Source organism: Haliotis rubra, unplaced genomic scaffold, assembly GCF_003918875.1.
Source record: "Haliotis rubra isolate DU_JTF1 unplaced genomic scaffold, ASM391887v1 Scf233, whole genome shotgun sequence".
Lineage (NCBI taxonomy): Eukaryota > Metazoa > Mollusca > Gastropoda > Lepetellida > Haliotidae > Haliotis > Haliotis rubra.
Window position 1 is genome coordinate 136502 of NW_025766370.1, and position 26613 is coordinate 163114.

General features: G+C 38.0%; 2 protein-coding genes across 3 annotated transcripts in view; one reads left to right on the forward strand and one right to left on the reverse strand.

Annotated features, from left to right (window-relative positions):
• LOC124278213 (UPF0415 protein C7orf25 homolog) overlaps positions 1-26613 on the forward strand; it is a 235119-nt gene that overhangs the window by 29067 nt on the left and 179439 nt on the right. The window lies entirely within an intron of this gene.
• LOC124278216 lies at positions 602-24742 on the reverse strand. The gene is given in 4 exon segments (XM_046713945.1): positions 602-1579; positions 1581-1657; positions 1659-1959; positions 24619-24742. Coding segments are annotated over 4 exon segments (963 nt in total). The 5' UTR covers positions 24636-24742; the 3' UTR covers positions 602-1011.

Here is a 26613-nt window from a genome sequence, read left to right on the forward strand (position 1 = left end):
ATGTCGATTGTAACAGTTTTCGGACATTTTGCCGGGACACCCTGCACAAGTATTCTCAAGGCACTCAAAGGTACTGGCTATATCTTCACCACTGCTTGAATTCATCATAACGTACATATCCAGTCCTATTTATGAAGATGGAGGCGATGGCACTGTCAAATACGTGTGCGTCCATACTGTACATGTGCTCTGACCAAAGTGGCGATATGCATACGCGTGCCTTGAGGTATTCAGAAAACAAATAATCACTCATATCAAATGGCCGGAGCGAAACCAATAGCAGCCCAAAACAGGAATAATTAATCGTTAAGAATTTGAAGTAGTTTGAAATGCACGTGCAGGTCATGCAACACATGCTAGCCAGCGTCTGACATCAGTGACTTCGATGGGAAAGCCTGTTCACAACCATGAACACAAAACATACCTACACACAAAATGCAGATCGCTGTTTTAACTTAAAGTTACAGAATAACCGATGAAGTTAAAACCATCTAAAGATGGCCGTGGTTTAAATAGGCTAGACCACTCGGCCCCCGTGTTTAACCGTTGAAATGCTGAGTTAAATCCTCAGGGTTAAACGGTTAAACACGGGGCCCTGAGTGCAAATAGTTCTGACAGTACGCAATGTTATTACACCATGTGTAATAACAATGTAGATTTATTAAACAGTAATATCTTCAAGGGTGAGTAATAACGTTGTATAAAACTCTGGTGTGTTCCCTAACTTCTTTTGGGTAGTATAGATTAATCTATGATAAATAATGTGACAATGATAAATATCTGAAAACCTAAACCAATTTACAAAAGTTATTTGATTATAAATGGTTATGATCAAACATTAATTATGAACTCTCGTAATGCTGTGTTGATCTCTGTAGATCCATTCTGTGATAATCCATAGACAAAATGATTCCATTAAAACATGAATATTAAATCCATTCAGATGGAAACACAGTGTGGTACACGGTAGGGTAGTGAGCTCAACTGGGAGTGACAAACAACAGTCGGTTCCTATACAGTGTAATCCTTCAGGCTTATTTGGTCGTCCAATGAGTTTGTTTGCGTGAGCTGTGGTATTGGGTGGTGCTCCAGCACAAGGGAGTGGTGATGCGTACGCATAGCTTGAAGATGAGGATGTCGATGATGATGGTGATGATGACTTGAGCTCCGTTCAGTTTGGGACTGAGATCGATGGCTCCCTGAGTGATGAGTCACGTGATTACGATTCCCGTTACACAACGGATCTGTTGCAGGGCGATATTTCCGCTCCTGCAAATGGTCACGCCCTGAACCATCGTCGAACACGTGAACGTGAACTTTATGTTCGGATGTCAGCTCTTCGTCATGTTCATGCCCTGGCATTGTCGTGTCGCTCATTTCGTAATGATCTTCCGGAAAATGAGATGACATGCTGTCATATTTACTCGAGTCTGAAGCGACTTGTCGCTGTTGCCGAATAAGCGAAGGACATCGGGACAGAAGCACAATCAACACAATGATTGACAAAGCTAAGATTGCTCCAATACTACTGCCAATCGAGACAGGAATATGCCAACTCGTCGTATTCGCTGGTCCACACACTGTCGTAATGGGAGGTTGTATCATTACGATACAGCACAACACACACCTTATAGTAAGTATCGGCAACCAAGTTACGTAATATTATATCCCGTAGAAGAAGCAGGGAGCATGTTGCTGTATTGAACGTATGTACTAGCCACCTTCTGGTAGTGCACCTGAAATCTTTGAATGTATGGTACGGCAGTCTCTTCCAGCGTCCATTTTAAATAGATAGATGATGCTGTTGAAGAATCGACTTCGGGATGAAACTCATCAAACAGTTTATCTGTGTCTGATGCCATGGTGCTATCTGTTCCTCCCTGAACGTACATAGGAACACTCCTTGGTAGGCAGTCGTGGTGGAGCAGACGTGAACTGTAGATCTGGAAACTCGTTACTCTGCAAAAATACAAATGTCAAATTAGATGTTTGTTTTGCCGTTTTTGTTTGTTGTTTAACCATATTGCATTAGCTTGTATATAATTCTGGACCAGGCAATCCTGTGATTGATATTGTGGAATTGATCGTTGTCAAAGTTAAGACATCACAGGTACACCTGTATACTGGTTTATTATGTAAGCATATTTTACCAGCTACCTGCTTGCTCTAGAGGCAGTCACGTGACCGTCAACAGAGAAGCATATTGAATCCAACCCAAGTCCGACCAAAAGTCATATTGACTTGAGTTACTAAAAATAGAATTTGACGTCAAGCTATGACGTCATTCTATTGTTTACATGTCATAGTATTGTTGACGTAACATTAATGGTTTATAGTGAAAATATCATTATTTTCTTGACTAAATGGACATGTTTTTGTTTTTAGAAGATTTCTTTTTCGAAATTACATAATAAAACAATTATGGACTGGTGAATTTGGTCAATACCTGTTTTTATGGACCTGCGAAAAGCAATGTTGACCTCGGACTTCGTCCTCGATCAATATTGCTTCACCAGTCTATAATTGTATGGTATCGCAATACATAATTCAAACGATATGTATTGCAGTATTTGTTTATAATATTGTAATATTAAGTTTAAAGTTCTTTAAGTTAAAAATCTACAGATACTTTCATTCACAACTGATGTTGACAAAACAGCATAATTTATACACAATAAATTGTATAAAAAAGAAAGAAAGAATCCTTATTTATCCAACCTTATTTTGAGATTGCTGTTATCAGAACATATATTGTTTGGACCTTCTGGATGTGCAGCCAGTGTTACTGTCAAACACTGGAGGTCCAAATGTATCCCAATATGGACAGCAATGTATTGCAATACAATAAAATTTACCAATACAATAAAGGAATCAATGAAAACTCAACAACCAAACCACCGATCCCAAACAAGCATAGCTTCTTGTGGACCATGAGTCACCAAGGGAAGGTTGTATTGGAATACATTAACAGACTCAGCAAAGGATGCTTCAGCGACCTACCAAAGTACGGGAATATGTCGAAACTATAAATGGAACTAGGCAACCACAGTACAAAGACACTGTCCCCATAAAGTTATCATAATGATAAGAACTTTCTCATAATCTTAATCCGTTTACATGATGGAGAAAAAGACCTGGGCCCTGATCCCCAAAGTGTTCGTAGAGCTATGACATTTGTAAGTCTATGATAAATTGTAGAGTTACGACAGGTCGTAACATTATGAATGCTTTGTGGACCCTGTATTTTATAACACAACTTATTTCGATCCATTACACAAGACATTTCTTCAAGGTACGTCTGTATGTCTTGTCTGTGCTGGAGCTAGGCGCCAGATCGTTACATCTGTGTGATTTACTGTGTTTGGTTCTACTAAATGGGCTGGGTGCTCATCATTACAATGCTGACTTATGGGTATTGGCTAATGTGTGTGGCTATCTCTATTAAACGTGTGTATGCATTCCATACTGTTGTAGCTCTGCTGGTTTTCTTTGATAAGTCTGGCATTGGTTTTTTAATTCCAGCCACAAGAATACTTGAGTTCACATTTACCATATCTCAACCATGTAGCGACTGTCAGAAAGACTGTCCATTCACACATAACCTGGGCCTAGATTTTCGAGGCTCTCTTAGTGCTAAGATAGTCGTAAGTTAGTGTTAATGTATGGCACATACGACTATCTTAGCGCTAATAGAGCGTCGAAAATCTAGGCCCTGAACAGTAAAGTAGGGTAAATTTATTGTAACAGAGTAGGGTAAATTTACTGTCACAGTGAAAGGTAAATTTACTGTCACAGAGTAGGGTAAATTTACTGTAACAGTGAAAGGTAAATTTACCGGTACTGTCACAGAGTAGGGTAAATTTCATGTCACAGTGTACGGTAAAATTACTGTAACTAGGGTAAATTTCATTTAAACAAATAATTAACAGAGAATATCACTCAATTCATTGTCGCTATCCAACATATCTACACGAATCAATACAAGTTTAAAATTCCTAGGTTAAGGTTCTATTTATAAAAGTACTGCAAACCTGCTTCAGCAGCAGAGATAATAATGATGTCATTTGATTGTGACATCACAGTAACTGATCACAATATAATGGTCTGTAGAGAACTGTAGTGCAATTTCATTTCAATGATATCTCCCAGGTACTAGTATTACTGAAGGATATCTCCTGTAAAGACCAGCTTTTGGATTAAAATACCTTGTCTAGATTACAGTATGAGTTCCATTGGCTAGAGTTGCTCCAAGGCTGTACTGAAGACTAAGATGTAATATAATTCTATGCTTTAAAGAGGCAATTATAGATAACCGGACAGTACAAGGAGGCCAGTCTGTTAGAGGGATATTTAATTTTTTTAGAAATTATCATTTAACTATTAACTATTACCTTAAAGACTTGTGCAAGTCAATCCATTGACCTACAATGCAGTTTACCCTAGATTTAAGCCATGAACTGCTTAACATTTGCCAGTTCACCTTGGGCTCCTGAACATTAATTCCTAAAAAATGATTTGCTTGCAATTTAACCCTCAGGGTATTGTTAGTCATCTCAATGATTATATTTAGATTCCTGCAGTAGGACAAAGCCCTGATTAATCTTCACAATAGGCTTATCAAAGAAAAAAGGTTATATAATTTGATACATTTAATGGTAATGTAATCTGTGTCTCCTACCTCTCTGAGAGTGAAGTTAGAAGCTTAGTATCACAGCACAGATTGCACTTACACCTAAACCTTCACAGACACCATGGGAATTCAGTGTCCCAAATATGAAAAGATTCTGGCTGGCAAGATTCTAGTGACACTGGTGACAGATAGCTAACTTCAGCACTCACTAACCCCACCCTAACCCTGGAATGGCATCTAGTCAAATCATATTACCTGAATATATAGATAATCTTTTTCCTCATTGTTAAAATTTAGGGGGGATACAAACGGAAGTCACTCACTCACTCACTCTACCACCCAAATGTCACACATACCTCTTATCCTGTACAAAAGGAGCATGATGGCAAACATGTCACATGTGTGATCTGTGACCGACTCTCACGTCACATGGACATACATCTGCAATCTGTGACAGATGGTGAACCTTTCCATGCTTCCAGCAGCATCCACAGCTAAATAGCAATACCTATACTCTGTGCCTCATTATGGCAGCACAGTGAAATTTAAGCCTTCAGGCAACTTTATAGCATTTCGGGCTGGCCCTGTCTAGTTCACTTTTGAAAGTATTTCCACATTCAACCTCCAGCCAATCTCAAACAGTGTGGCCAGCCTCAAAGGTCAGTGCAACAGTGTCCAGTGCCTTTAGCTAACACTATTAGCCTGGGGCAACTTGTCACAATTATTTAAGACTTGAGTGAGTGAGTGAGTGAGTTTAGCTTTGCGAGGCACTCAGCAATATTCCAGCTACAGTCAAGCACGGTTGTCTCGATATTCATGGGACCAAGAAAAAATATGGAGTTTTCCGAACATCCGACCAGGGCACCAGGTATATGGCAGCGGTATGTGAATAAGCGAGTCTGGGCCAGACAATCCAGTGATCAACAGCATGAGCATCGATCTACGCAATTGGGATACGATGACATATGTGTCTGACCACCCAATCCCGTAGGTCACCTCTTGCAAGCATGGGTTACTGAAGACCAATTCTAAACCGGATCTTCAAGGGTTAGTTCACTTTTGAAAGTATTTCCACATTCCACCTCCAGCCAATCTCAAACAGTGTGTCTTGCCTGGAGGTAAGAGCAACAATGCACAGTACCTGAGGCCAACTGTCGAGGGAGCAGCTTGTCCAATAATTTGAAGACTTGAACTTCTGCCATATCACTATATTGAATTATGTTGTGACAAGGTGATAACACCCTTGAGCTAAATTAGTTTAACTGTCGTTACTACCTACTGTCAGGGAATTGGAAAATAGATTACGGCTAGAAAATAATTAAACTATGACTTGTATCAGTATGTGTTAGAAATATCTCTGAATTAAAGTGAGCTCGCTTGTGAGTAAATATACTGGACAAAAATAGTTAGGGATATATGTAAATTTTAAAATTATAAATAGTGATCTATTTATTCATTGATACACTGATAAAATATCAACCATAAAATTAACAATATCCCTAACTTATTTTGTCCAGTATATATTAGAAGGAAACTTGTCATTTGTTTATGAAGGATATTTTTGAGGATGAACAAAGTTCTTGAATTTGTGCGTTGGGCAATAATTAATGGATGGGACGAGTCTGGCATTTGAACCCATGACAACATGTCTGACAACTTTGTCTTGAACCATTCCTTCTAGCCACTGCACGTAGATGTTGATTTGTACCACGTCCTGTGATCGAAATAGTGCTTAATTTGAGTGCCCTGGACCGGTAAATATTGAAATGGCACTGATGGAATATTTATGTGTGCCCTGGTGGCACGACTCAAATTATAAAAATAAAACACACCATGATATATTTTATGGAAAATGTGATAAATTTGACCAACTCAAATGATTAAAAATCTTTTTTTGCCCCCAATCATATGCTTGAAAATGGTATAAGAATCTGAACCGAAAAGTCGCCATTGTCAAAATAAGGAAGTTGATCATCCATAAAGTTTTGTCATCTCTGTACTTCTAGAATACCGCTGAAACAAAGCCTATCAAACTGTTTATCGGTGACACTCTATCTCATAGCGTAACGTGGGAGTGGCCATTTGCGAGGCCACTACGCATGGCAGGAAATCCCGTTTGTTTGATAGCATAGTTTATGGGTTAGTTTATGGGTCCAGGAGAAATGAAGCTGAACTATTCCGGTAGTCTGTCGTACAGACCCTGAAGTAAATATATCCAAGAAAGCCCACGCACGTCTAGAAAATGTGGAAAGTCTCAGGGCTCCTTTTCATCATTATTATTTTTTTTTTTTACTATGAACTTTTTTTCAGTAAAATATGTTCATTTCAGAGACTTGTTGTTAGTCTACTATTCTGGCAGCCATGATGGTGTTCAGGAAATCCAGCTCTCAAGTTTACAGTTTGCATGATGTTTACTGATAATTAAATGATAAATTGAAATGACACAATTGTTGTGATGTTATAGGTTTAGTTGGATCATCAAGAGGTAATGACTCACTTATTTTCACAAAAGCTCATTTAAATTATCTCTCTGTGTCATAGGGCACCCTTAAAAAATAATTGCATTTCTATCACTGAAGTCATAGCACTGCATAAGTTTTATTTATGGCAATACAAAGGTGTTTTTATGAGCACCTGATAAAAAAATCATTATTTCCTGTACACATTGATGACAAAGTACCCGTGAAGCTCCTGGGTTAGAGATGGTCCTAGCAACCCATGCTTGCTGTAAGAGGCGACTAACAGGATCGGGTGGTCATGCTGTCTGAATTGGTGTACACATGTCATCATATCGCAGTTGCGTAGATCAATGCTCATGCTGTTGATCACTGGATTGCCTGGTCCAGACTTGATTATTTACAGACCGCCACCATATAGCTGGAATATTGCTGTGTGGTGTAAAACTAACAGAACAAAGCAAAAAATAAAACTAAAGCACGTAGGATGGTCTCCTGCTCCTAGAAAACATCCAACTTGTGTGCTGGGTATCTGCTGTTGACCTCAAAGTCAAGGACATGTCCTATGAGTACACATTGAAACATTATTTAATTGCAGAATAAATTTGTTTTTATCGACCTTCGCATGAAGGGCAGTTGTCAGTTTCTGCAGAAACTGTAATATTTTAGAAAAAGCTTCCCATCCAACTCACTTACAATTAACGTCACGATACACTAGTAATTTTTGTTTCAGAATCCATATGGCTGCCATGTTAAAAAGTTCCCAGTTTTCCAGTGCTTGTATATTTTGGGATGACTTTGATTCTGTTTGTGTGGCCTATTTACCTTGGAAATGCTGCTGTCGTTATCACTCCCAGATAACTCTGTTATCTCAACTTGACTGCCAGCGTTTATATAACCGATTATTGCCAGATGAGTTTGTCTCTGTAGAAGCCAGATAATGTCTGGACGATGCAGAAGCTGACAAATGATAAATGTGTATCAGTTGTAAATGATAGATTCAGTTAAATTAAATTTGACCAAAAAAGAAATTGTTTAAGGGGTAATCCTACTTGTACTTTCCAATGAAGAGTTACTATCATGATTGGATGGTTTGCGTAACGCCACAGTCAGGAATACTTCAGGTGTAGGATAACGACATGTAAATAATGAATCTGGACCAGACAAGCCAGTGATTGATATCATGCTCGTCGTCCCACAGCTTCAGTGCCACCTGGTGAACTGGAGTAAATATACTGAGAGAAACAAATAAAGGATCACAGGAAAATTCAAGCATTCCTTTATTATTTTCCAGTTTTCATCACCACAGCGCTATTCAAAGCTGGTGATGGAAACTGGAAAATATTAAAGGTACGCTTGCATTTTCCTGTGACCCTTTATTTGTTTCTCTCAGTATATGACAAATTAGGGACTAGGCGAAACATTCTTGTACTTTCTGTTTACTGTTGTATTAAAGCCCCAGGTGTATTTCCATGTATTTCACAAGATAATAATTAAATGTTCTTTTCATCAAAATTTAGGCAATGTCACATTGTCCGAAGGCCCTTGAAAGTGCATGTCTGAGACATAGATTCAATTCAGAGAATATAATGGCACTCAGTGAATCAGGTACAACTATTTTTTTTGGTATTTGTTCTGTCTCTGAACAAGGTAGATATTTGGAGAACAATTTCTGCTGGGAATCTCTTAGTCTGTTGTACATACCCTGAAGCAAATATATCCAAGAAAGCCCATGTCAGTCTAGAAAATGAAGAAAGTCTCAGGGCTCCTTTTCATTATATTATATTTTTTTTACTATGAACTTTTTTCAGTAAAATATGTTCATTTCAGAGACTAGTTGTTAGTCTAGGAATCTCTCTGCTTCCAATATACCAGGTTTAAAGCAACCCTAACACTAAACCTGAAAAACTTGAGATATGGGTTTGGGGCGGAATGGTTCCCAATTAAGTTTGTGGCTTCTTTAATTTGAAATGTAACAGTATTAATGCCAGATCTGACCAATCGGAGTCTTATCAACTACTGACGCTCAACCACAGATAATGGAATTAAGGTGGCACAATGCCAGAAAGATTGATAAAATCTCCAACCTACGAGTGGACGTTTTATCAAAATGCCAGTTTCTTCCTAATGTCTGATAAATAGTTTTATCTTAATACTGTTTTCCTAAAGCTTGAAACTTCCAAAGTAAAAGTGGGAATAGTTTATTTTAGGATTCATGCTTTTAAAACATAAACATTTTTCAATTCCAGCTTGTTGATAGATGGACATATTAACACTACCTGGAAATACACGTCTAAAAGTAACAAAAGTATTTACGAGAATGTCGTGTTGGGTTACTACAGTGGAAAGAAGCTACAGCTGATGACAGATAAGGGAAATTGGGGTTAAATATCGGGTTCATCAGTATCTTGCCAACTTCGGAGAAGAGATTGTGTAATATATCAGACAGAAAAACAGCATTTCCCCAGGGGAATGAGGGCTTGGCTAATTCCGATAGTGGCACCATGGAAATTCTGGCTTAATTTGGCTGTGAGTCTTAATTAACGATGGGTTGTTCAGACCAGATGCTTGACCAGTGTCTCAGCTGACCATCCTGAGGGCAGGAAGACACTGGATGTAGGGATAGAGCTAAAAACAGATCTGAAACCCTTGCATTTAAAGCGGTATCCTCAGCCTGTGCTCAAAGGTATGAGTGCTGTAGCCTTTAATGCCCTCCCAGTCTGTCCAGCCAGGAGTGTGTGGTCAGTGGTATCTGAGTAAGACCTCACTAGCCTTTAATGCCCTCCCAGTCTGTCCAGCCAGGAGTGTGTGGTCAGTGGTATCTGAGTAAGACCTCACTAGCCTTTAAGACCCGCCTTTCATCTGTTAGGATAGTCTGTCTCACAGTCCCTGAACCACATTAATTTCCCTACTGCCAAGCCCTCTCTGCAGTGCTAAAGCCCTAAATATAGCAAGTCTAGATTTCCTCAGGTTCTGAATCTCTGGTCTCCCTAGGACTCCTTTTCAATATAAATGGGCTTGTTTGTTACTATCAAAATGATATATATTCAGAGACTAAGCCTTAGTCTACTGTTAGGACTGCCTTGACCGAATCGGTCAGCCTAAAGTAATGGGTGAATATTTAGCCCTAAGTAATGTCTCAAGTGAACTGCTCAGCCCTACGTTTGTTTGTTATCTTGTAATGCCACACTCATCAATGTTCCAGTATATGATAGCAGTCTGTAAAAAAATGAGTCTGGACCAGACAATCCAGTGATGGACATCATGAGGATCCATGACTGCCGTTATCATGCAATGCATCAAGCAAGTCACTAAGTCTGACCATCTTTCATGTTATGACAGTCATAAGGCTCAGCCTTGGATATTTATCAAATTATTCATCCCCATGTACTATCTGAACTGAATTGTTCATCTCCAAGTACTGCCTGAACTGAATTGTTCATCTCCAAGTAGTGTCTGAACTGAATTGTTAATCTTCTAGTATTGTCTGAACTGAATTGTTAATCTTCTAGTATTGTCTGAACTGAATTCTAAATCTTCTAGTATTGTCTGAACTGAATTGTTAATCTTCTAGTATTGTCTGAACTGAATTCTAAATCTTCTAGCATTGTCTGAACTGAATTCTAAATCTTCTAGTATTGTCTGAACTGAATTCTTCTTCTAGTATTGTCTGAACTGAATTCTAAATCTTCTAGTATTGTCTGAACTGAATTCTTCTTCTAGTATTGTCTGAACTGAATTCTTCTTCTAGTATCTTCTAGTATTGTCTGAACTGAGTATTGTCTGAAAATTCTTGAATTCTTCTAGTATTGTCTGAACTGAATTCTTCTTCTAGTATTGTCTGAACTGAATTCTTCTTCTAGTATTGTCTGAACTGAATTCTAAATCTTCTAGTATTGTCTGAACTGAATTCTTCTTCTAGTATTGTCTGAATTCTAAATCTTCTAGTATTGTCTGAACTGAATTCTAAATCTTCTAGTATTGTCTGAACTTTCTTCTTCTAGTATTGTCTGAACTGAATTCTAAATCTTCTAGTCTGAACTGAATTTAAATCTTCTAGTAATTCTTCTTCTAGTATTGTTTGAACTGAATTCTTCTTCTAATTGTCTGAACTGAATTTCTAGTCTGAACTGAATTCTAAATCTTCTAGTATTGTCTGAACTGAATTCTGTATTGTCTGAACTGAAACTGAATTCTAAATCTTCTAGTATTGTCTGAACTGAATTCTAAATCTTCTAGTATTGTCTGAACTGAATTCTTCTTCTAGTATTGTCTGAACTGAATTCTTCTTCTAGTATTGTCTGAACTGAATTCTAAATCTTCTAGTATTGTCTGAACTGAATTCTTCTTCTAGTATTGTCTGAACTGAATTCTAAATCTTCTAGTATTGTCTGAACTGAATTCTAAATCTTCTAGTATTGTCTGAACTGAATTCTAAATCTTCTAGTATTGTCTGAACTGAATTCTAAACTCTTCTAGTATTGTCTGAACTGAATTCTTCTTCTAGTATTGTCTGAACTGAATTCTAAATCTTCTAGTATTGTCTGAACTGAATTCTTCTTAGTATTGTCTGAACTGAATTCTAAATCTTCTGTATTGTTCGAACTGAATTCTTCTGGTCTGAACTCTTCTAGTATTGTCTGAACTGAATTGGTCATCCCCAAGTACTGCATGGACTGAATTGTTCAGTATTTAGCATGATATGAACCGAGATCCTCATGCCCGTGCTCATCTTGACAACCAGTGCTGGCAGTGGACTGATACAAGTGTCACAGTATCACCTTACTACAGACACCACAGTCATACTAAGTAGAATCAATACTTGCTGGATGTTATTACATCAATAATCCACTGTAAGGTTTTCCTTCTACCAGAGAAACAATAAACATTAATATGTTTCATGGTCCATCTAATCAACTTACACAATGCCAGCAAGGCACATCCCTTGGCTCCCAGTAACTGAAGGGGACACACTGAATGACCTCTCAAACGGGCCAGCTCACTTGATTCATGAATTCTTACAACTGCATTTCAGTATCATGCTGACCATAGCTTGACCATAGCTTGACCACAGTTGCTAAGCAATAAACAGGTGCCTTTCAGCAGCTGACTAACAGCCACTTTGGGCTTCTTCCATGGTATTTGATAATTAGATTTAATTCTGGTTCTGTGCATCACCTCCTCTGGCAGCCTCGAACATTAAATCAACCTTCCTTAACAGTGGGATGAATTCTGAACAAATAAAACATTTTTGACTGCTTGTTTTCATTGCCTCGATATATTACAATTAAAGGACAGTTTGTTGGAATTAGTAAACAGAGAAGAAGGTGTGTTTTTAATTATCCAAACTTGAGTTTATGAAGATTTAATGTCTATCAAAAGAACTACATAACGTAAAATACTAGCTAGATATGAAATTTATATTTTTTACAGTGAATTCAGGATGAGAAAGATAAACATAAGAAAAAACTGCAAATACGGTTAATACTAAATTGTCTTTTATGTAAGATATGAAAAAATGATTCACTTAGAACTTAGAATTGTTCCACTTAACCAACCAACCAACCAACCAACCAGCCAGCCAGCCAGCCAGCCAGCCACTCCCTCGCTCACTCACTCACCCACTCACTCACTCACTCACCCAGAATATAACTTCTGTGTCTCTACGTCTGTCTGTAGCGGAGCACAAGCACTTCCTGTTGTTACCTGTAGGCCCCAGGCTCGGTACCCCCAGGTTTCTAGGATGCAGAGATGCCACTGATAGTGACTGACACTTCCTGGTGTTACCTGTAGGCCCCAGGCTCGGTACCCCCAGGTTTCTAGGATGTCGAGATGCCACTGATAGTGACTGACACTTCCTGGTGTTGCCTCCAGGATACTTCATGCAACATTTTGTCAGCTTTACCAAGTGTGCATCCTGTCCCTCATCATGAATGACATATTGGCAAATTACAGTCGTGTTAGTATGCAGCATGTTCATCTGACAGGTCAAATTGGATGAAAAACATCCTGTTTCACATAAAAAATATTTGCAACATGTGGCATGGTTGTAATAATAATATATTAATAATATGCCATTTCGTGATATATTATAAATCCCCATAAGGCCAGACCAATTTTATTTCTTGTTTTACAGATCCGCTGGTTGTATTTTTTCAAGAATAAGAAAACTACATAAATTAATTTCCCCCGCTCAAAAAATAAAATGCTAATGTTTTTATTGGCCAAAAATGTAAACTTACAAGAAATTGTCTTTTAGATTGTTGTTTGTCTCATAAACACTTCATAAATTGCCAAAAGTAAAATATTTTTAGTATTTAGAAGGAATATTACTTTGACTGGTGGTTTTATTTTTATTTTTTGTTCCCTCCTGCCTTTAGGTTTTCTGAGTCTGGCCTAATATGCTCTCTGTGTGACATGAGTTAGATTCCCTATTGCGTACAATGAGTGAAGCCCCCTGCTGTGATATTGCCGATAATGACGTAAAACATACTGACTCACCTTAAGAAATAGGTAGCCAATGTCTCTCAACAGTATGTGCCTACACAATGTGGTTTCTAGACAATACTTTTAGCATGACATTAAATGTTTGTCAGTTGGGCATGGTAAAGAGGTAAGTACCTACTTTACCCTGGAGAACTTGTTGGACTAGAGGTACAGGGACTTTTTCTTACTGTGGGATCCCAAGGGGACATAGGACAGTGTGAAGTCGCAACAATTTGCTGTGCAGAGTTGTGTCCCTTGGCACAGGTTTGAATCCCATTTCGCCTCAGTTATGTTTCTACTTTTGTCAACACCCATACCTTTTTGTGCCACCAAAGTGCTATATGTCCGAGACCTCCGTCACTTCATCCTAAGAGTTGTGATAAAACATTTCATAGCAGATTCTAATCCACTAAAGTGAACCAACACCTTACCTGCCATGAATCCATTTCCAAATGGTGTTAAACCCAAGTAACTCACCCACCCAATAGAGCCGACAATCAATAGAGTTGGACATATTCTGCCCGGGATTCCCAAGGGGAGACAATCACGAGGAACTCTGGACCAATTCATCATTTAGATCCCATAAGTAGAAACTAATGACATACCAGGGTCATCTAACTCGGAATCCACGTGGGGGTGTTGTTGCAGAAATGACATATTTATCCACATGGAGTGGCCTATATCATTAGGTGGCCTATGACATTGATCCTAATTCACTGAATATATTGACAAATACTGACCGAAACCATTAGCAGCCATTGTACTACAATACATTAAAAGGCTGCACCAATTTGAGTGACAGGTTGCGGAGGGGATCGGAGTGCGGAAACTTGTGATGGTCAATCAGGTCCTTCTTGACGTCCAATCACAACAGGAACAGGATCAATGACTCATGGGTCAGTCTGAGGACAGATTTGACCATTGTTAGTGTTGATTAGTTCCATATGTTAGGTGCATTGATCCAAGAATGATCCATCATAGGTTTCTGATAAAAGGCGATTGTTTTATAGCTTTCATTGATGTTGTTCAACATGTTGTGTCCAAGCTTGGATTGTATTGAAAGGGTAGTGTTATTCATCAAGTATTGTTTCTGCATGAAGTGGACATTTAACTGACCGAATCAATTATAAGTTGATATATTCTTCTTTAATGAGGGTCTTGATGGGGGTGATATATTCCGCTTTAATGAGGGTCTTGATGGGGGTGATATATTCCGCTTTAATGAGGGTCTTGATGGGGGTGATATAATCCACTTTAATGAGGGTCTTGATGGGGGTGATATATTCCGCTTTAATGAGGGTCTTGATGGGGGTGATATAATCCACTTTAATGAGGGTCTTGATGGGGGTGATATATTCCGCTTTAATGAGGGTCTTGATGGGGGTGGTACAGGTAGGTAAAATTGTGGGCCTTTGGTCTGTAGTTATTATTTGTTAGCTAATTAAAAATAACATGTTTGAATAGAAGACAAGGGGTAAGATTGAACTAAAAATGGAAAAATCTCGACACAAATGCCCATCGTCAGTCTGTCATGAAATATTGAGACAGCTGGTTCTGCATGGGATTCATTGCTGCAATTTCTGGTTTGCAAATACAAAAATCTGTCTTGTCATGGTATCTAGTCATTTACAAAAGTTAGGATGATTGCAGAATACAGCAATGTTTTACTTTACTCATGCTTAATGCTTTTAACTGACAATTTACTAAAATAATTTAGGGTAAAATTATGGCTCATATTTCATTTGCAAAATCTTTATTAAGTGTTTAGGTATAGTGTCGGTTGATTTATGTCCAGGGAGACCCATTTAAAAAGTGTCAGGAGTCTTAACAATCAGTGAAAATAGCATAGAATATTAAAAGATATTCAGTACTTTTTGACAGGATAACACGATTTGCATGAAACCCTTCTATGCTTAAAATGATGTGAAGATGTGGGTTAGAAGTATCCTCAGCCTGTCTTCCCCCATGCAGATATGGATAAAAACTGCATCAACCCTGATCTTCATCAACCCATGCTTGTTTCCCCCATGCAGATATGGATAAAAACTTATCTTCATCAACCCATGCTTGTCTCCCCGTAGATCTGGATAAAAACTGATCTTCATCAACCCATGCTTGTCTCCCTCACGCAGATCTGGATAAAAACTGATCATTATCAACCCATGCTTGTCTCCCCATAGATCATTATCAACCCATGCTTGTCTCCCCCATGCAGATCTGGATAAAAACTGATCTTCATCAACCCATGCTTGTCTCCCCAGGCAGATCTGGATAAGAACTGATCTTCATCAACCCATGCTTGTCTCCCCCATGCAGATCTGGATAAAAACTGATCATTATCAACCCATGCTTGTCTCCCTCACGCAGATCTGGATAAAAACTGATCTTCTCCCTCACGCATCAACCCATGCTCTTGTCTCCCCATGCAGATCTGGATAAAACTGATCTTCATCAACCCATGCTTGTCTCCCCCATGCAGATCTGGATCATCATCAACCATGCTTGTCTCCCCATGCAGATCTGGATAAAACTGATCTTCATCAGATCTGGATGAGATCTGAATAAAAACTGACCTTCATCAACCCATGCTTGTCTCCCTCATGCAGATCTAGATAGAAACTGATCTTCATCAACCCATGCTTGTATCCCCGCAAATCTGGATAAAAACTGATCTTCATCAACCCATGCTTGTCTCCCCGCAGATCTGGATAAAAACTGATCTTCATCAACCCATGCTTGTCTCCCCGCAGTTCTGGATGAAAACTGATCTTCATCAACCCATGCTTATCCCCCATGTAGATCTCGGTAACAACAGATCTTCATTAACCAATACTTGTCTTCCCGTGAAGATCTAGGATGGGTGTTATCTTCAGCAAGCCATGCTTGTCATAAAAGGACACTAAACTGTATTAGGTGGTCAGACTCGGTGACTTGGTCATGCATATCATCATATCTCAATTGCTCAGATCAATGCTTATAATATCAACCACTGGATTGCTTGGTCCAGACTTGATAACTTGTGGGCCACAATCTTGCTTAATACACCCATGAAATCCGGGTTAAAATTGGTTTTCAGTAACCCATGCTTGTCATAAGAGGAGACTAACGGGATCGCTGACTTGGTTGACACATGTTATCGTATCCTAATTGCGTAGATTGATGTTCATGCTGTTGATCACAAGATTGTCTGGTCCAGACTCGATTATTTACAGACCGCTGCCAAATAGCTGGAGTAATGCTGAGTGCGGCATAAAACTAAAACCACTCGTGCTAAATACAGCTTTAAACAACAAAAACTGACATGTTTTGAGTTCTAGATACACTCCAGCTCTACATACACGCAACATTGCACTGTGTACAAGATTACAGGAATACTCAAGGCATGCGTCAGTCAAATACCCAAACAGCTTCAGTTTGGCTCAGCAGCATTCAGTCACCTGGGTGCAAGAACCTGTCATGGGGAAACTTAACCTACAATCATGAACTCCCCACAGGGCATAAAACCGGAACTGTAAATTAAACATGAATTGACTTGGCTCTCTGCTGTTAAATGCACTGCCGGGAGTTTATGGACCCAGTAAAAGATACATACAATTGTGTGTTATACTACTCTCCTGGTCACTAATCTGAATTAAACACAACATGGTGGACACTTTTTAGGGTTTTTTTCCTCTTTGACATTACTTGTCTTTTTCTAACCACATACTCTGCTGGTTCGGATGCAGAGACTTATCTTTAGAAGTATTCAGTCATTTTCTTTTATTTCTAGTTTAGTGCAAGAACAGTCGTTCCAAAAGATGTGAGCTCTAAAAATGCAATTATATCTTGTGGGAGGGCGGTTTAATGGTTTAGTTTTACTGCTTGTTGGCCATGCCCTTTAAGAAGTGTCTGCCTCTTTACATGGAAAATCATGGAAATTGGGGTTGTATTTTTCGAACAGGAATAATTGATGAAAAATGTACAAGTCTAAATTCTGGGTTTGTTTTAAATGTAATGTTTTTGAGGTTCAATTGGAATTCCATTTTTTGCACATGTAGAAACCTTTCTTTGTTTCAACTTAATTGTAAAAAACACCTTTACAGAATATATTTCCGAATGTGAAATGTTGGCATTTATGATATATTTCATTTATTAGAAATAATTAGTTTCATTTAGCTGGAAAGATCAGGGCCCCTATTCTCGGAAGTGTCCCAGCTAAGACAGATCCTAAGTAGTTAAGACAGAAGTTAGGACATCCTACCGTAAGGATAAGACCCATTCTCGAAATGATCCTATCCCTGTCCTAACTTGTGCTACCTATCCTAGCTAGGATAGCGAGCTCTTCAGTAGGTGAGATAGAAAAACCTTCATTTAGTTGGGGATTCCCCTAAATAATACCCAATATTCGTGGCATAAAAAAACACATATTATAAGGAAATTCAGCTTTTGATGGACTTATTAGATCTAGAAGAAATTATTCGATATTTTCATCACATTATAGTAATTGGAAAATTCATTTTTTGACAAGGCGATAACAATTTTACTTCAGAATTTGAAAGTCTGCCAAAAAGAAATAAGGATATTAAAGATATGTGTAAAAACATATTTTCATTGTATTTGTTTTTTTAATGAAAATCATGACTTGAACTCTCATTATGCGTCATCTCACAAACTGAAAAAATCACCTAGGAAATAAACAGGAGTTACTTCCCCTATCAAGTTGGCCTTGACATTGACATTTTACGTGAATGTGACTGAACAGAACAATGTTGTGATTAAAAAGGCCGAGAATAGGTAAGAATTGAACAAATCTCTTTTGTAGATCTAAAGAATGCGTGCATTGCAACACGTGTGTCTATTCATTACCGATTAATTGATAATATGAACTGAAGAAACTCTTCATAACTCATCAAAACTGTGTGCTGTTGTAAATTCAAATGTAAGTTTGACGAGTTATTTTGTTTGACGTCAAAATTGGTGAACAAACAAGTACCACTCTATGTTGACTTCCACTAAGATAGACTTAGGACACGTCAGAACCTATCCTAGTATTTGTCCTAAGTTAGGACATCCTAACGCTAGGATACTTTTCGAGAATAAGGTAGGACACCTATCCTAGACCCTAGGATCAAAGTTATGACATCCTTGGGCTAGGATCCTTTCGAGAATAGGGGCCCTGATCTCCATGTATTTGACAGAATGACTGTATATACCAACAAGAACACCTCTGTATATGTAGGGGTAGTCTGTCATACAGACCCTGAAGCAAATATGTCAAAGAAATCCCACGAAAGTCTAGAAAATGTGGCAGGTCTAGATTTCCACAGCTTCTGAAGAAAATCTCAGGGCGCCTTTTTATTATATTTTATTTTTTGTTTCACAATGAGCTTTTTTTCTGTAATATATGTTCATTATAGAGACTAGTTGTTAGTCTAATGTAGGGGCGGTGGGGTAGCCTAGTGGTTAAAGCGTCCACTCGTAATGCCAAAGACGGGTTCGATTCCCCACATGGGTACAATGTGTGAAGCCCATTTCTGGTGTCCCCCGCTGTGATATTGCTGGAATATTGCTAAAAGCAGCATAAAACCATGCTCACTCACTCACTCTGTGTATGGATGAGAATATGGCCATGTATTTACAAGAGTGAGTGAGTGAGTTTAGTCTTACGCCACACTCAGCAGTACTCCAGCTATATGGTGGCGGTCTGTAAATAATCGAGTGTGGACCAGACAATCCAGTGATCATCTGGTGTCCCTCACTCTGACATTGCTGGAATATTGGTAAAAGCAACATAGAACTAGGTAGTGTCCCATTTTTGACAGCATCTTGGTCACTGATCCATTAAGGTGTGAAGTTTCGCTATCAAAACTGGGATAACTAGCTGTACCAATTAAGGGTAATTATGTGAATGCAATCAACTGAGAGAAGTACAGGAGTACAGCTCTAGTGGTTTCTATATCCATACCAGTAATATGGAAAAACGGCACGAGAAGAGCTGACAAGTGTACCAACAATTTACGAGGAAGAGAGGAGGAAGATTTGAGATGGGTATGAAGAAGCAACTCCTCAAGAGATTGCAGCCCGACTTCAGATGTATCAGAGAATATCAAGTCAAGTCTGTACAGACAAAGAACCAAGAAGGTCCCCCCCGTACTCCAAAAGACTCTAAAGAGCTACAGCGTCATGGGGATTCTGTAGCGTCATGGGGATTCTACAGGGTCATGGGGATTGGGCTACAACAGACCAAGGAGAAGACTTCCTACTGGTAGATGACAACAGCGGTAGTAGGATCATTGTTTTTGGATCTCTCTCTAGTTTATCCAGATTGTGTCAAAGTGATACTGTTTCAATGGATGGCACTTTCAAGATTTGTCCCAAAATATTTGATCAAGTATATATCATCCACACCCATGATAGGTTACATGGTACTTTGCCTGAGCTTTTTTTGTCTCATTCCTGATAAGACCAGTGCCACATACCATCCGGTAAGCTCACTGTCAAAATTGGGACAACTGGTAGATCAATTACAGAAGTGTGAAATTTCACTGTCAAAATTGGGACTGTCAAAATCGGGACTAAACCATAGAACTATACTCAGTACACTTATCAAAATTCTAAAGCAAAGTTGAATACTATTTGTCTGACAACATATTCAGACAGTACATTACAAGATCAGTCTTTTCTTTGAAAGTAAAAGTACCCTCATCAAAATTTAGCAGTATGTTAATTCTTCCAGATTCGGCTAACTCATGATCTCTGAAAGATGCTTTGTAATATTATTCTGACAAAGATACCCACGGCATCATAAATATCTGCCACTTTTTTCCTATTATTTCATAAGAACACACAACATATGCTGTATAAATATTTCATATGAAACAGAAACGTTATTTGTTGCTCAGTAACCAACTAAAGGAGTACCAGCTGTCAGAATTAATGAAAGAAATTATTTCACTGGGAGGTAAAAATAACTTGGCTAATGAAATCTGTCCTGTAGAAGACTCTATCCTATCCCGAAAGTCGTTTCTTCTAAAATTACACTAATACCAGAGTTAGATAATGTGCTGTGGCTAAATGCATCATCACTGTCAATCACACGCCAACTGTCAGCGCCAAAAATGGTAATAATAAAACTATTTATACTCTGATTTGGAAATAACCAGAGAACAACAGGATGTTCTTTTCCACAATGTTTAAACATGTTCATTGTGTCGAATTATGATTGAATCCATGGTGTAATTTTTTTCATTAATGTCTGCAGATTATCTTTTTAAAATAGATTTTCAAATTCTTGATATTTTTAACAGGTTTCCAGAATATTTCTGATGTTTCAGGAGTATCAGAATTCCTTTTATGGTATTGGCAAATAGAATTCATTCTTTTTCCCAGAGTTGGGACCTTAGTTTGAAATGATAAACAAAACCCATTCATTATGTGTAATTTAACATGTTTCAAATCCTTTTTGTTTCAGTACACTTTAATCTGATTAAAAACTAATTGTAATAATTTTTCTTTCTGAATTTTTGGATTGATGACATGTATGTAGTACCTACATTGTACAAGGTTCCTTTGGCAACACATCAACAGAAAAATCATGAAAATGTAAATATCCTTTTCAGTAAGTGATGCTGGGTCAGAGATGCTTGTTAAACATGAATCATCTGAAACCTGATAGGTGTTTAACCCCTGCAAACCAGAAACAAAGTAAACTTTCAGTCAAGAAGGCGATGATTGATAAACCATGTTGAGTGCATAGAAGATACAATATCACCCCCATTCCACTCTCATTCCTTTGATATTGATATTGTTAATCTGTCATGCATTTGAAAGATTAACTTCAATAATATGAAAATAATGGGTCATCCTTAACTTCTTTTGTGTGGAATGACAGATTAACTACAGTAGCATGAAAACTTTGATCTTCCTTAACTAGTTTAGTAGAATTAGGGGAGAACTGTACTGTGTTTGACGAATTGGGGACGTATACCGGTGGTTGTATAGCCGCAAATTTATGTAATCGGCAACGTGGAAGGTATTATACAGTTATCCCCATTCTTATTATCCCCTGCAACTCGTTTTGCGGGGGGTATTAAAATTGACTCTGTCCGTGTGTGCACTTTTGTCTTTTCCGGAGCAGAACTCTAAAACCGTTCACTATTTCTTCACCAAAGTTGGCACATAGATAGATCTGGTGGTGTACTGGTGCCTTTTGGTAGTTTTGGAATTCTGAATAAAATATTTTTTGCGTTTCCATGGCAACAATTTCGACTTAGACTGAAATTTGTGGTTGTGCTCTTTTCCGGAGCAGAACTCTAAAACCGTTCACTATTTCTTCACCAAACTTGGCACATAGATTGGTTTGGCGGTGTACTGGTGCCTTTTGGTAGTTTTGAAATTCTGAATAAAATGTTTTTGGCATTTCCATGGCAACAAGTTTGACTTAGACTGAAATTGGTGATAGTGCTCCTTTCTGGAGCAGTCTCAACTTTAAAAACCTTTCAATACTCTCCTTCCACTTTAGTAGCCTAAATATATGACATAATCATAACTTGTAGACATAATCATGAAGAGTATCTTGCCATTGCGGGGGATATTGATGACTTTGTCTTCTTGTTCAACTCATTTTACACTTTTTTTTTCGGGAAAGACATTCATTATTTAAACCAGGTCAAAATTCATCTAGGTCAAAGGTTAATCATATCACTCCTTGAACTTAAACTATCACCAGAAAAAGTAGTTCCCTTTTCAAACTTCAACACGTTTATTATGTGCACAATGACTAAATCTGACAATGTTGAATAAATCATAGTGTTATAGCTAAAATGGACAGAATTATCGTGAAACCGCCCTTTAGTTATCAGAAATGAGCGGGCCGCTGCAGATAATAACGGCCCGGTGATTCCTCAACTACAGGCCATGATCAGTTCTGCTGTCAAATGACGTCACAGCAAGTGACGTCACGCTCCATAATGACGTCATAAATCTTGTTTCATGATCTAATAGTGTTGGGTCAACAGCCCGTTGCGAGTAAGTTGTTTGAACTTACAATTAAATTTATGATACTGTTTGGTCTTTTTAAGCACAAATTCCATCCATTTTAGCGGGATGGGGGGAGTTAATTGACCTAATGCTTCTGCAAATGACAATGCCCTGAAAAACAGCGTTACCCCAACAGTGTAGGGATACATTCAAAGGTTTTGGTGAATTGGTTTCCAAATTGCGACCATATATGCTGATTATACAGTCGGAAATTTATAGCATTGACCAATCAGAACTCGTGTTACATACTAAGCTGAATTGGAATGATAGATTAATAACTGTAGGGTCTTCCTTTACTTGTTTTGAGTAGCGTGACAGATAACACTCATTCTCACGTGAACAATGGCGAATATGTATTTCAAAAAGGTCGACAGTTGGAATAAGAGTTTGTAAATTTCATGGTGCAAAGGTCACGTATTTTTGAACCACATTTATGAATTTTTAACATCCAATTCAAACCTAATTTCTTGTTATCATTGTCCAAAAGTTGTAATTTATGATTTTGTTATGTTATTGATTGCCGTAGTTTAAACAAATAAATGTGTAAACTTTTCAAATTGTATTCATTTACAATCAAGAATGTATATTCATAGACTCTTAAAAATAGACTCTTAAACATCATCCGTAGTATAATATCTAATTAGGAAGTAAGTAGGTTTGATTGTATATAAACATCTCTCTCTCTCTCTGTATATTACGTTATGAATCTTGTATTTTACGTTTTGAAAAACATTTATGTTCATGGAAGAAACATTTGGCCTTACACGCGACTATCTTTGAGCATAAACTACACCCAAGTAACTTCCAACTGATAACACTCATTGTCGGTAAAGGCAAACTGCAAATGTAATGTTTACACAGTTTTAAAGATTTCCGCAAATTTACAGGTTCATATTACGTTATACCATCGTTCATTACATGAGCATCGTATCGTACTATCGTATCGTCACGTGTGCTAACTCACCCATGTATGTTGCAACCTATATTTGACAATTTATCTCCCTGGATTTAATGTATAGCTGATCATGTGTGGACAATAAGTATATAGAGTAAAATACATAACGTTAAATACAACGACGATGTTAGGTGGTAGCCAACTGATATATTTGGCATGACTTTGCACATTTCTCCATTTGCTGGCATCATGAGCACCTAATTAACCCATAGTATGAGTTGACACGTGTTTATTTTCTCCATTTAGCCAGTAAGGCCATAACGTAAAGTACATCCTTAATCATACGATTATATCTTAATAGAAAGTTGTTAAACTCAAGTATGTATGGACACCATGTCATATGAAACGTTTTGTTTTTCTTTTATTCCAGAATTAAATAAACTAACTACGCGATTATACATATGCTCACTTCAAGTTAGAATTAAATTCCATCTGAATTTTAGTCCATAACATAAAATACATGAAAACAGCAACATAGAATATTTCATTTTTTTTTGTGAAATTTAAGAAAATTCTTTACAGTATGACTTCTTAAAAGTTGTCTAATTAGATCTTGTGCTGTCATTAGACACTTGTTTCAGCTTCCACAACTCAGTATGTCTTCTCTCTAACGTATATACCATCTCCTGTTGGCGACATTCCTATTTTGACAAGTTCTTTCTTAGCTGGGGCATTTCTCACAAATATGGATGCAAAGTGTGACACTTACGTTAATTATTATGTTGCCACTTCAATTTTAAATTAAATCAATCATATATTGTAACATTTTAATCAAGCATTTACCGGAAAATGTATTGTATATGGAGACGACTTGAATTTTTGGTAATTGTGCACTTATATTGAGAATGAGTGATACACGACAGTGATGAAAGTATGAGGCCTTCCTTAACTTTTGTTGAGAAGTATGACAGATTAAGAACAGTAATATGAAAGTATTTGGTCTTCCCAAACATCTTTTGAGTAGTCCAATTAACTATCGTCTTGTCTTCTTTAAGATTGGTAGGATCGTACAAAATAGGAATGTCCATATGGTTTAAAAACCAAGTGTTAAAAAAATAACCATTTCTACTCACAGTGGCTTCACTTGCATGTATGGCTCCACACTCCTTCATTGCACACAGTCTACATGGAGCTATTCATGAATAACAGTATGAGATGATGCTAAGACAAGGCAACTAGAGAGTCTGACTACCTACAGCCTAGTGAGTCTCTACACTGATTTGTACACTGGGCTTGTTCTACATCTTCCAGGGGTGTGTTTAGGAGAATGTTACACATTTCCAGTTCAGTGTTCTGCAGTATTGACCTCTCACTAACTTGGCTGTTTTTCCTGTGATTTATTTGTATGCTGTGCTGGCTCCACTACAGCTGTGTCTCAGAAGGGTGTGTTTAGGAGAATGGTACACATTTCCAGTTCAGTGTTCTGTATTGACGTATCACCGGTTGTGCTGTTATTGTCTCAAACTCTGACATATTTGAATACAATGTTAACTCTAACACAGTTGGATCTTGGAGTTTTGTGTTTCAGAGACTGTTACACATTTCCAGTCCAATGTCCTACGTGTTTCTAATCCAATGTCCAACTTTTCTATTCCAATGTCTTATGTTTCTAATCCAGTGCCCTACTTTTCTAGTCCAGTTTTCTACTGTTCTAGTCCAGTATCCCATGTTTCTAGTCCAATGTCCTATGTTTCTAGTCCAATGTCCTATGGTTCTAGTCCAATGTCCTATGGTTCTAGTCCAATGTCCTATGGTTCTAGTCCAGTCCAATATGTCCCATGTCCATTGTTTCTAGTCCAATGTCCAATGTTCTCTATGTTTCTATGTGTCTAGTCTAATGTTGTCTATTGTTTCTACATTTCTGGTCAGTGTCTATTGTGTGTCCAGTGTCCATTGTTTCTAATGTCCAGTGTCCATTGTTTCTAATGTCCAATGTCCCCCTATAATCTGTTTGACTGGTTTATGTATTGCTTGCAAGTGAGATCAACATGTGATTCTCAGTTGGCATTTTCGTAAATTTGAATTTTTCCACTTGGAAAAAAATAATATTTAGGGGGATTATGTCATGATTCAGATGGCACTATTTCCATAAGCACTTATATACTCATATACAAACTGATACTGCATATATGTTTATTCAAAATATTATTGAAAATATGAAGCAGCAAAAATATTATACAAATTGTTCCTCTAAGCAGCATGAAACTATACACCCTTGTATTAAGACATGGCATAATGCCATCATCAGAAGACTAAATTAAAATCATTTATAGTCTGTGGTTCCATCTGATTGTACTGGGGTTGGTGGGGTTTGCTTAGTGTTGTCACAACCCCTGGTGTACAGTACACAACCCCTGGTGTACAGTACACAACCCCTAGTGTACAGTACACAACCCTGTGCACCCATGAATCCATTGGTATATGACCACAGTTGGTGGGCACATGAATGTACGTACACAAACACCCATAGTATATGACCAGTTGGTACATGTAAACACCTAGTTGCGGTACTGCAGTAAACTTGGACAAAGTACTGTGACTATGTGTCCCAGTCCACCCAGCTGTGAATGGGTACCTCGTTAAGGATGAGAAAGCTGCAATAACTTTGGTACGCCTTGTGGCTGCAAGAGTTGTATACTCCCCAGGGAGTTGAGATTGATAATACGATGTGCCGTTGACATTGACATTTAATGATCGAGGAAAAATACAAGCGCCTTGAGTATGTACTAATTGTGTGGATATGTGCACTATATAGATATCCTATAAGACCTGGCTTCGATTCCCCACATAGGTACAATGTGTGAAGCCCATTTCTGGTGTCCCCTGCCATGATGTTGCTGGAATATTGCTACAAGCGCGTAAAACCATACTCACTCACTTATATTGTACTGCTTATTAACCAGCTTAAACATGCTGTTCTTGGATTAAAGAACAGGCCTCACGAACACATCCGAGAGTTCACAGGGAAAGTATCTGTGAATTACTGGCACTGTCAGCTGTGTGGGACTAGCAGTGATAAATAATGTCTCAACCAGCTGATTGAAAATCTTAAAATCTGATATAAAGAA